The 12,068-nt window shown below is 41.5% G+C and overlaps 1 protein-coding gene across 4 annotated transcripts in view; it reads left to right on the top strand.

Annotated features, from left to right (window-relative positions):
* The window catches only part of TRAF6 (TNF receptor associated factor 6), a 38,405-nt gene that overhangs the window by 3,827 nt on the left and 22,510 nt on the right, over positions 1–12,068 (top strand). For 3 of the 4 annotated variants that reach the window (XM_077818547.1, XM_077818548.1, XM_077818546.1), the window contains exon 2: positions 9,118–9,448. In XM_077818547.1, the coding sequence (XP_077674673.1) occupies positions 9,147–9,448 (302 nt within the window). In that variant the 5' untranslated portion in view covers positions 9,118–9,146. Of the gene's footprint in view, positions 1–9,117; positions 9,449–12,068 lie in introns of those variants that run through there. The other variant, XM_077818549.1, reaches the window with a different exon arrangement.

Here is a 12,068-nt window from a genome sequence, read left to right as displayed (position 1 = left end):
ATCAGTGAACCATACTGTGTGTATCATAAATACTTGCTCTGTATTTACTTATATCAGTACCAGCTCTCTAAAGTATTATTTTTGAGAAATTGCATATAGCTGAGAAGCATTTCAACCAAATTAAAAAATAGTGTCAACAGATGTACTGGCTCTTTAAATTATTTAATAAGCTTTTTTTAATTACACTCATTCACTATTTATTTGTTATCTCATGTTCAAGGGCAGTCACACCTGGGACCATTTAAAACATACTCAATAGAAACAAGATCCTTTTCTTAGTGTTCTACCTTGGACTGTGAAGGCATTTTTGTTTATCATAATTTTTGTCCTGTTCAAGAAATCTTATTAAAGTAAGAAAAGCCAAAAAAAAAAAAAATGTTGTTTTGATTAACCAGGACATGCACTCTCTGGGGAAAGACTGCATGCATAACTGAGTAGCTCCCATCTAATCTCCTAAGTAACACTAAGTGTGCAATTACTTAATCATAAAATATTGTCAACATTCTCTCCAAGCAAAGAGAAACTAGCTAGAAAGCTGCAGAAATTCCCAAGGGCCTAAAGAAAGAGCAATTGTATCCAGCACCAGTGACTAGAACTGAAAGTCTTACTAGCTTCAGTTATTGCTGGGTTTTTGGGTTTTTTTTCTGCTTTGAACAAGAACATTTTCTCCCTTTTTATAGTCTTAGGTTGACAGTTAAATAATATTTAATCACAGTTGTTATTGGCCAAGCGGTTAGGGAGTTTTAACTGTCACTACTAAAGAACTCCTATGCCTCAAGGGAAAATTTGGAATGAAAATCAACTATTACTAAGGGCTTTAGCAAGAAAACAGAAATTCTGTTTTTTGCACTTCATATGCTCTGTTTGAATGTATTTCATTTTTCTTCTCTAGCACCTTCCAATGTAAGGATCTCAATGTGCAAATATTAGTGTAAACTTGCATCACACTTTGCATTGTAGTGAGTAGTCCCATTGACTAATATGCCTTGTAATAGTGTTTATGGGATTGAGCTCTAAGTAAAGTGCCCAAAGTCACATGGCAAATTTGCGGCAATCTCTTGATTTCTGCATGAAGACCATTTCCTTCCTTGCACTCAAGTAATTGCCTCTGCTGGCAACATTGTATGGACTGGAGGGTTGAAACCAGAGGGTTAGATTTTTGTTTAGTAACTTCATATAAGGAATACAGTATTGGAAGAATATTGTTCCATAACTATTCCGGCCTGTTTTCATTTTATTGATTTTTCCTTATCATGACTAGTCAATATGTATTTTTCCTTTTTGTCATCCCTATACATGAGGCAGAGAAATAATAGTAAAAATTTATAGAAAATTTCTAGTGTCTAGTATACATGACTTCAGATTGTTATAGTGACTAATACTTCTCTTATATTGATTCTAGAAAGTCTAGCAAGGTACATACCAAATATGTAGAATATAAGGGAATATAAATTCTATGCAATGTGTGGAGAGAGAGAGAGCAATAGGATTTGTTACCTCCTTAAATCTTTTTTCTCTCTCACTAGTGACTCTAAGTGTAACTATTTACTGTGTGATTTTGCCCTCCTTGTACATCCAAAATACTTGTTGACTTCAACGGGAGTCTTGAGTGCAAAAGAGATTTAGGACTGGTTGTGTGACTTGTAGATTGGGCATTTAAATTATTTGACCTAAACTTGGAGTTTTCTTTGTTTTGCTTAAAACAGCTTTACCGTGTTACAAAAGTTTTTAAGTTTGAGTGTAGACTATTATCTTGCATAGATAGTCTAAAGAAGTGACTATTGGTATTATGAACCTTTTTTTGGGGGGGGTGGGGGGGAGGTAAATCAAGAGACAATGTGTCACTGCAGGAATGGAGTGAGAAGAAAACATGCTTATGAATCAGCAGAAATCACAAACATTAGGACCTCTCTTCATGTCTCGCTGTGCCACTCTGATGATTAGCTAAAAGAGAAGAGGATTCCCTGGGTAGAGCCTTCTCTACTATATTTAGGCCCTGATTCTGCAAAGCTCTTCAGCATGTAGTTGAGGTTAAGCACAGGCTTAAGTCCCATTGAAGCTAATCATGTGTTTAAGTGCTTTATGTAGAAACTACCACTGATTAATAACTGCTCTTGTTCAGTTGCCAAATGTTCATCACACAAGCCACAAGGGAAAGCTATTACATATGACTGCCTCTGGGCTTATTGAAAATTAATACAGTTTGCAGTTTCTCCATGAAAAATGGCATGGCTATTTTTTTTCCCTTTCCAGATCTTTGATCAGTCAAATCTGTTTCCACGCATTTACTTTTGAGGAGGAGGCGGCATGCTTTGAGTATGCACCTGGAAGTCAGGAATTTGAGTTCTAATTCCAACTCTAGCCTTAGGCACAGCATGTAACCACTCTGTGCCTCAGTTTCCAAATCTGTAAAATGCGGTTAATGATACAAGGGTGTGGTGAGGATTAACTAAATTCTGTTCAAGTCCTTTCAAGAGGGATAACTACTGTATTTAAATATTTGGTTTTGCTTTTTGCTACCAAATTCTTTTCCTTTCTTCAATCTCTTTAGACAAAAATCATACATGCCTCAGGCTCCACATAGCGAAGCTAATTTTTTCATAATATTATTGTTTTAAAATCCTAAATTATGCCCAGTGGCTGTTATTTTAATATAGTCCCCGGTTAATTGGACTGGAACCATATGTATATTAGCTAACAAAGTATAATCTCCTTCCTTAGATACTTTTAAGGTCAGGCTTGACAAAGCCCTGGCTGGGATGATTTAGTTGGGGATTGGTCCTGCTTGGAGCAGGGGGTTGGACTAGATGACCTCCTGAGGTCCCTTCCAACTCTGATATTCTATGATTCTATGACGTGGTGTTCATGTAAGAGCCAGCTCTTCTGTTCTGACTGAGATATCCCGGTTAGTCTCATTGCTTCATAGTGCAGGAGTGCAAGTAGTTTCACAGCATCGAGTTACCTGCTGGTTAAAAGTTCAGTTGCAGTTTGATCTTAAAGCAGGAGAGGCAATACTGAGGGGCTTTTGGAGTCTTAAAATGTAGCCTGGGCCTGTTCCCAGGGATGTGACTGACAGAGAAGTATTCAGCATCACATTCTCCATTTTTATCAGAGTATCTTTCCCGATTGGTAGCAGTCTGTCACAATTTACATCAAATTTATTCAACCAGCACCAGCCATCAGCAGTTATCAGGAAAAGCCATGCCTGACTACCCAACTCAGAAAGCATCTCTCCAGCTGCTGCCCCCTTAGAGGTGAAGTCTTCAGGCTCCTGTCAAATGGTTGTCTGTAGGACAAATCTGAGTGCATCTTACAGTAACTCCTCACTTAACGTCGTCCTGGTAAACGTTGTTTCGTTGTTACATCACTGATCAATTAGAGAACATGCTCGTTTAAAGTTGTGCAGTGCTCCCTCATAACGTTGTTTGGCAGCCGCCTGCTTTGTCCACTGCTTGCAGAAAGAGCAGCCCATTGGAGCTAGCTGGTGCGGGCTTGGATCCAGGGTGGACCGGCAGCCCCCCTATCAGCTCCCCTAAGTTCTCTGTGCAGCAACTGCCCAGCAGGCTATCCCCAGACAGTTCAGCTGTCCCTCCCCCACTGCGTGTGCTGCTCCTGCCCTCTGCCTTGGAGCTGCTCCTGCAAGCCTTCTACTTTCTGTGCAGGGGATGGGAGGTGAAGAGGAGTACTGATGTCAGGGTGTCCCCCTCCCCCCCATTCCTTCCCCCACACTCCTGTACCCCATCTCCACAGATCATGGGGTTGGGGGACAGGACAGGGCTCAGGATGGAGGGAGCTTGCTGGCAGCAGCTGCTGTCTTAACTTGCTGATCTACTTAAAAAGGCAGTGTACTTAGAGTGGAGTCAGCATACTTAAAGGGGCAATGCGCATCTGTCTTTCACACACACATGCACAACTTTCTTCTCTCCTCCCCCCTGCCCCCGGCACTTTGGAAAGTGGAGGGAGTGGTGCACTCCAGTGGGATAACATGGGTTTATCATCACATTCAGTTTCCACAGGGAATGTTTGCAGCCACTTTTGTCTGGCAAAAAAAATTTCCCTGTAACCTAACCCGCCCCCCTCCCCCCCGCCAAATTTACGTTAATTCTTATGGGGAAATTGGATTCGCTTAACATCATTTCACTTAAAGTAGCATTTTTCAGGAACATAACTGCAACGTTGAGTGAGGAGTTACTCTATTTTTACACACAGGCTAAAAACTCTACACAGTTCCTTAAAAAGAGAAATATTACTGAGTTTAATTCTCAGCTTATTCCTTTCATTTTTTTGAAATAGTTAGACTATTATCTATTATTATGATAGATAGAAATATGAAATAGTTAGACTATTATTATGTGTATTTGTAGACATATGTGTGCACTTCAGTTTAGTTTCAGGTGTTTAGTTAATTGAAAAAAATATAGCCTGAACTGCTTAGGGCATGGCTACACTAGAAACTTCAAAGCGCTGCCGCGGGAGCGCTCCCACGGTAGCGCTTTGAAGTGCAAGTGTGGTCGCACGCGAGCACTGGGAGAGAGGTCTCCCAGCGCTCCTGGTAATCCACCTCCACGAGGGGATTAGCTCCCAGCGCTGGGAGCCTGTTTACACTAGCACTTTAAAGCATTCAGACTTGCTGTGCTCAGAGGGGTGATTTTTCACACCCCTGAGCCAGCAAGTTAGAGTGCTATAAAATGTTTGTGTAGACAAGCCCTTAGTTTGGTATTGCCTTCATTTACCAAGGATAAATGGCCAAAGTTTAGGCCACAGTGTACATATAAAACATTCCACATAACTTGTCCAGGCTTCTAAATTGCAGACAAATTCTGGGGCTCTGGTCTATGGACAAGTAGTTAAACTTGAAGACTTATGCCCTTGTCACTGGGGAGGTGGTACCACCTCCTTTCAAAGCTATTCTGATGACTATAGCTGCGTGGTGCTGAGCTAAAGGAATAGCATGGCTGACACAACATCATTTTTCCAAACTAATCTGTATATATGAGTGCTAATATATAATATATATAATTATAATGAGACCAGAGAAGTATTGTTTAGGCGGGAAGGGGATAAAAATTTGAGCTGAATATCAGGGAAGGATTTCTGAGACTTCTAGACTGGAGAATAAATGCCTAGTGAAGTGGCGAAGAAAGGGTTAAATTAGACATGGTGTTGGGAATATCCTGCATTTTCAAATCCATCCTCTTCATCTGAACTACAAGCAATTTAAAATTCCCCTTGCCCGGAAATTCCCCAGCAGAGAATCATGCTAGTGCACATGCACTGCTTTCACAACTAAGTTGCTGTTCGTTCATTTCATTGTCTGCCCCAGCTCAGCCAACAGAGAAGTGTCTGATCCCACAGTGAAAGAGATGAGGTTTATGTCTGTCTCCCTCTGGTATGCTGCTCCAGTACTGCTATTGTGCAGGAGTAGCAGTACGGGTGCAGTATTGGAGGAGGAGGAGACAGATGCAAACACAAAGTATAAAAGATCTCAATTTTTTTTAAATCACATGAAGGAATTGTTTAAAATTAGGGCTAAGTAATTGTTATATTTTCAGCTATTCAACCGCAGCAACACTGTAAACTTAAAGATTTAGCAACCTCTCCCAGTTTTTGTAAGAAAATGTGGGGAGGGACTTCCCTTTAAGACAAAATAAAACTAAGGCCTTGTCTACACTGCCACTTTCCAGCACTGCAACTTTCTTGTTCGGATTGTGAAAAAACACCCACACCCTGAGTACTGCAAGTTTCAGTGCTGCAAAGTGGCAGTGTAGACAGTTTTCAGAGTAACAGCCATGTTAGTCTGTATTCGCAAAAAAGAAAAGGAGTACTTGCAGCACCTTAGAGACTAACCAATTTATTTGAGCATAAGCTTTCGTGAGCTACAGCTCACTTCATCGGATGCATACCGTGGAAACTGCAGAAGACATTATATACACAGAGACCATGAAACAATACCTCCTCCCACCCCACTCTCCTGCTGGTAATAGCTTATCTAAAGTGATCACTCTCCTTACAATGTGTATGAAAATCAAGGTGGGCCGTTTCCAGCACAAATACAGTGGCTCCCAGCTCTGGGAGCTACTCCCCTCATGGAGGTGGGTTTTTTTTATAGTGCTCTGCTGCGACTACACAGCCATGCTAGGGTCATGCTAGTGAAGACGTGCCCTAAGTCACTGGGTTTTGGAAGGAACCCCACCACAATTCACTTAAAACTGACTTGATTTATTTGTTTAAAGTATTGCCTCTCTGTGCCTGAAGTTTCCCCATTAAACAGAGGTAAAAGAGTTGGCCATCTTTTATAAACCTTTTGGAAGTGTGCAGATGGAAAGCTCCATATAAGAAAGGAGTATTAGTTTATAATTAGGGATTTTTTATGCAATAATAGGGTGGTGATTGGTTGCATTGACTCATCCATTAAGATGACTCTGATGTTTTTCCCCATAGACTGAATGGTTCATAGCTACTCTGGTTACAGAAATCCAATTCAGATTGGAGAGGAGTAAGTGTAATGCTTCAAACTCCTGTAGATACTGTAAAGTGCTATAAATGTTGAATTGTTAAGATTATACTGGATAAAATCCTACTCTCCTTAAGTACTACTTTAGTAGGATTTTCCAGAAGGATAAAATGATGATCACAAGGAAGAGATCTGTCTTTAACAGATTCTACTCTATAAAATAGATGGAATACTCATACTTGTGATGAAAGCACAAGGCCTACTCTATTTCTTTTCTTCCTTTCAGCTTGACTTCTTGAATTCCTGTGTGTCACAGTTACAGGATTAGCTGCATCCCTGTCTGTTTCCTCGTCTCTTCTGAGTGCACCCGTAAGGTCTCATGCCTTCCCTTTTCTTGGGGTGGATCCTTTCATTATTTCAAATAGGCACCAGTCTACAGTACTCGTTCTTACCCTGAAGGTCTGATTGGGTTTTTCCTTTCAGGATCTGTGACCAGTGAATTAATGACCCAAAACAGCCTTCTTAAAACAGAAGTATTGTTTGTTTAACCATAGGAACAAAGTATTTCAGAGGAAAGGATCTTAAAATAACAAAAGATCTACATGCGTATCTAGCTTACCTAGAGCCTAAACACCCTTCTGAGGGGATGCCAGGTGTCTAATTCCTGAGGGCCCCACGCAGCAGACTTTGGTTTCTCAGGCTATATGGCCTCACTAGAGAGCTTACAGCCACTATAAACTCTCTAGTGACAGGAGAGAGTCCAGTCAGTTTAATTACTCCAGCCCTCCCTCTCCTCGTGAGTGATGGTGGCTCTCCCGCAGACATAGCACTATTCATACCGGCGCTTAAATCAGCATAAATTATGTCACTCCAAGCAGGGTGTGGTTAATTCACACCACTGAGCGACATAATTTGTGTCGACTTAAGCCGTAATGTAGCCATACGGTCAGAAACCTGTGTCCCCATGAATGTGATTCTTTAAGCCCTCTTGAGTCTTCTAATTTTTCTCCCTTCCCCCTTCACAGGTACTGATTTGTACCTGGAAAAACCTGTCTGACCAGTCCAACAGTGGGTCTCAATGGAGCATCAAGGTGAATGGCTCTTGCATTGTGCCTCAAGTGTGTACTGAGAAGCCTATGTATGGATCCACCCTTCCCCTTCCTTGGTGGTTTCCTGACAATTCCACAGCAGTATTAACTCAGTATATGCATACACTAAATATCACAATAACCAGGTCAATTCCAAATGTTAATAAATTATTACAGAAAACTCCAGATCCCTCACACTGTTGATCTTGTCTGTATCTTAAGTGGTTTGGTACTAGTCCCTTTTAGAAGCATTACTTATTATTCAGAATCTGCCTGTCAGCACGCCTGTACAAAATATAAAAGCACACAGGAGACGGTCTCAAACTTGAGAACTACACACCCTATCCTGCAAACTTGGCTTTGCCTAGCTTTTAAGGCAACTGACTGAGTGGCTAGATTAGACTTTGTGGCTTTGAGTTCGGCAAACTCAAACTGTCAGTGATGGAGAATTCCAGAAATGAGGGCCTACTGAGAACCCGCAATCCTAGTCCTACAAATCCAGTGGCTCTTAACTTGAGCATCCCAGGAGATCCCAGTTGCCAGGTTGAAGTGTGTGCATGTGCGGTTGCTGTTTTCTAGTAGCCTGAACCCGAAATCATAGAGTAGTTTGTACATTAAACTAGCACTTTGAATTAAACCTGTAAACCACTTACTGTAATATAATATTCCAAGTATTCTATCAGAGCCTTTATCAGCTTTATTGCCATATGAATTCAACATTTGAGAGCAGCATTTGAAAAACTAACTTTGCTAACAATATTCTCCCTTCTGCAGGTACATAGGATTCATTTCCTGTGTTCATGCTATCTTTCCAGCTATATTGGAGGAGGTACAGGAGAGCAGAAAAGCATTTTAGACTAGTTTGTGTCTAGCCCTTCCAGATCGTACTGAAGAAACCGGATCCTTACCTCATGTTTTATAGATTCTGACTAAATTGAAAATCTTATTGCTGATATAAAAATCTTATCAGCACTGCACTATTGTTTGACTCGCATTTGCAGCTGAACATCTACTTTGTTTCTTGTACTATTTTTTTCATTGATGTACATCCAGAATATTCGTATCAAATAATTTGAAACCTAAACCATGAATCCTACTTTCCTAAAAATGTCAAATATGACTTACAGTGGCACAGAATGTGAAGCTGAGATTGCTTCATATAATAAAACTGTTTTGTACAGCATTTTTATACAAACTATCTCAGAAGGCTTTATGGGGGTAAATAATATTAGAGAGAGAGAGAGCAGACTTTCTCTCTTTTAATAGGGAGAAAAGACGTTTTCTTCTGAGATTGAAATAACATGGCAAATCAGAGATGGAGCAGACTGCAAGAACAGTTTAAAAAATTAAAGGCTGCTTCCCCCCCAGAGGCTGTAAGATTGTGAGATGAGATAGAAGGGAAGTAAGGGCAATAAAAAGGTAGTCCATGAGCTGAAACAACTCTGCTGAAGCTTTTACATTTCCGGATCCAGTGACCCCCTTTTTATGTCCAAGATAAGGGCTGGGTGCTGGAGGGAGAATGCCTGGAAAGCCAGCTTTTAGAATACTTGATTTAACATATCTTTGTTTTTTCAGATCGTCTCCTCGGTACTCAACTAGTTACTATGAGCTTGATACAGAGTGACAACAGCTATAGAGCCAGAGATCTGGAGACTGGCTGCTGTGCAGCCATGGCCAGTGCGTGCAGTGCTGGAGCTAAAGAAGACAGCATAGGTGTGTCTGTCAGCAGTGGGACTGGAAACCTTCCCAACTCCTTCACGGAGGAGACTCAAGGATATGACGTGGAGTTTGATCCCCCGCTGGAAAGTAAATATGAATGTCCAATCTGTTTGATGGCTCTACGGGAAGCAGTGCAGACGCCATGCGGACACCGGTTTTGCAAAGGCTGCATTGTCAAATCAATAAGGTAAAGGAGTGCTCATGGGAATTGATTTTAGGAAGAATGTTGACCTGAGTGTAGCAGCTTTCTGGCAACATAACTTAGTGCAACTTGTGAGGACAAATTATATATGTCTTATTGTTGCTATATTTTCAATGTGTTATGACTTAGCACATCTTTAAAGATGCTATATTACGGATGGTCTAGTTAGCAATGCCTATAGTTAATGTTGCCCCATTATAAGACCCTATTTTTAGTTGCTTATATCTTTGCCAGACTTCACCTGTTCAGGCTGAAATTTTCCATATTTGGTGTCTGCCTCAGAATGAAGTTTTCGGAAACTTTCAGTAAAAACAGTTCAGCTGTTTCTCAGAACAAGGTTAGGGGGAAAATAAGATGTTTAGGCCATGAGCTCCAGAATTTGCTGAGAAGCTCTAGAGCCTCCTTGCCTTGGAGCAGGGACTTGAAATTTGGCACAGAGGTCACCCTGGAGTCAGGGATGTGCTTTTTGCCATCCCTGTGAACATTTGTTCATCTTTGACCAAGTTATGAGCTTCTGAAAATCTGTTTGTACGAGCTCAATAGAAACTTCTTTGGCAAGTAAATTCTCTGATTTCATCTGCGTTATGCATGCTGTGAGGCTGAGTAGGACTTGCAGTTCCTTCCTATATCCGGGGCCACTGTGACACCAGGTACAGCAATTGAGCAGGGAGATTACTTTGCTTTCAGTGCCCGACCCCTCCCACCCAACACTGGTACCCAGGCAGTGAGGAGGAGAAGGATGCTGCCTGCCTGGAATGCAGAGGGATAAGGGGGGAGTGGTGAGAAAACAGGCTGGGACAAAGCCTGGGGGATTTAGATGACGAGCTAGGGGGTGGGAAGGACTGGAACAAAAGCAGGCTGGGGCTGGGGGCAGGGAGTAGGGCAGAGGAGTCTCTCTATTAGAATACACTTGCCTCAGAACCTGTAATAGAACTCAGAATTCCTGAGTCTCAGTATTCCTCTGTCAGCTAGTAACTGTGGAACTCTCACTTCCGGGGTACAGCCCAGACCAATGAGAAGTTGTCACTGCTTTCCCTGCAACCTTGGGTGCCTCACAGTGCTTTGCTGGGCTGCTCAGAAACAGCCTACCAGCATGCAGGTCACACGCTGAGTGTCTGTACAGCCCTGACGCAGCAACTCTGACCCCAGCAGCCAGTCAGCAACACACCAGCCACACTCTGGCTTCCAGAAGCCTTGGTTACTACCTGCTGGGTGACCCCAACACACTCCCAGTCCAAAATTTTCCCTCAAAACCTGTGTTCTGCACTGTACAGCCCTCTCCTGAACAGTTCAGATATTAGAGGTCCATTGCCCATGTGACGGATCAATAGTCAACATATGGCTACTTTAACTGAAGTTACCAAACAGCTCAGTTGAAACACGACATTGGATAAGTTTAGATTGTGGCTAAATAAATTTGTTTTATTTTTAAAGAGGGATTTTAAGTGAGTACAAATATGAGGTATTAAAGTCAGAAATGATTACAAGAGAAATAAAGATAAAATGCTTTCTGATAGCTAAAACTTAACAAGCTAGACTTGGTTCAAGGTAAAATCCTTACCGTTATGTTCCCAACAACATTGCTGACCAAATTCTCAGGTCAGGATCTACCCCAAAGTCCAGGGGCTAGTTCCTTTGTCATCTTAGGTAAAAGAGAGAGATAGGGAGAGATGCCTTGGGGTGTTTTTGCCCCTCAGTTTTGTAGTCCAGCCACCCTTTTGAATTGGATTCTTCTGAGGATTACCCATCAAAGCAAAGTTTATTCAAACAGTAAAGAAGGCAACATTGAGGCTGATGGTGAAGGTGGCTGCATGCTGTTTCTTCTCCCCTATGTATGCTTGTCTCCTGCCATTTCCCCTTCTAGCTGGCTCAGGGACCCTGTTTACTACTTGAATGTGTATTTACCTGAATTTACATATCTTTGTTTAGGATAGACCTGCGTAACAACTTTTGCCTAGTCAGGGCTGTGAGAGTTTGAACATGTGCTAACACCATCACACAGGAGGAATTCATAACTTTACATATAATATTGCTACATACATTTCACAATATTCTTGAGCAACAAGTAATTAGTTTTCAAACGATATCTCACAAGGTGTGTAGGGTGTGAACACAGTGTATAGGGTGTGAACATAGGGGTGCTTTTGGTCACAGGAACCCATTAGCAAAATGTGCCCATCCTACATAGAGGATGACAAACTACTACTGCTCTCTGCCACCAAGCAAAGTGAGTAGCTGAGATCCTTGCTGTGAATCAGCAGGGTTAGTATCTTTTGGATGACCCATGTAAAAATCAGTGGGCTTCCACCTGATAGAATTTGTGGGGTTTTTTAGTTTTTTAAAAAACCTATGAAATAACATCCATAAAAACTACATTAAAATGCTAAGTCTGCAAAGTCAAGCACTCAGTTAGTAAATGCCAGAATTAAGATTGCCTGTGCCACCTTAATTTGTCACCCTCGTGTGCACGCATTATGATACAGTCTTTAATTACACGATCACATACTGTCTTTCCCGCAGGTTCCCTGCCCCATTCTGTGCATGGGATAGACAATGCTCATGGAATTAATCAGTTGTGTTGCAATATGAGGCTGTTGTCTGGCCT

This window comes from Eretmochelys imbricata, chromosome 6 (genome assembly GCF_965152235.1).
Source record: "Eretmochelys imbricata isolate rEreImb1 chromosome 6, rEreImb1.hap1, whole genome shotgun sequence".
In the NCBI taxonomy this organism is placed as follows: domain Eukaryota; kingdom Metazoa; phylum Chordata; order Testudines; family Cheloniidae; genus Eretmochelys; species Eretmochelys imbricata.
This window is presented reverse-complemented; position numbering and strand designations above follow the sequence as displayed.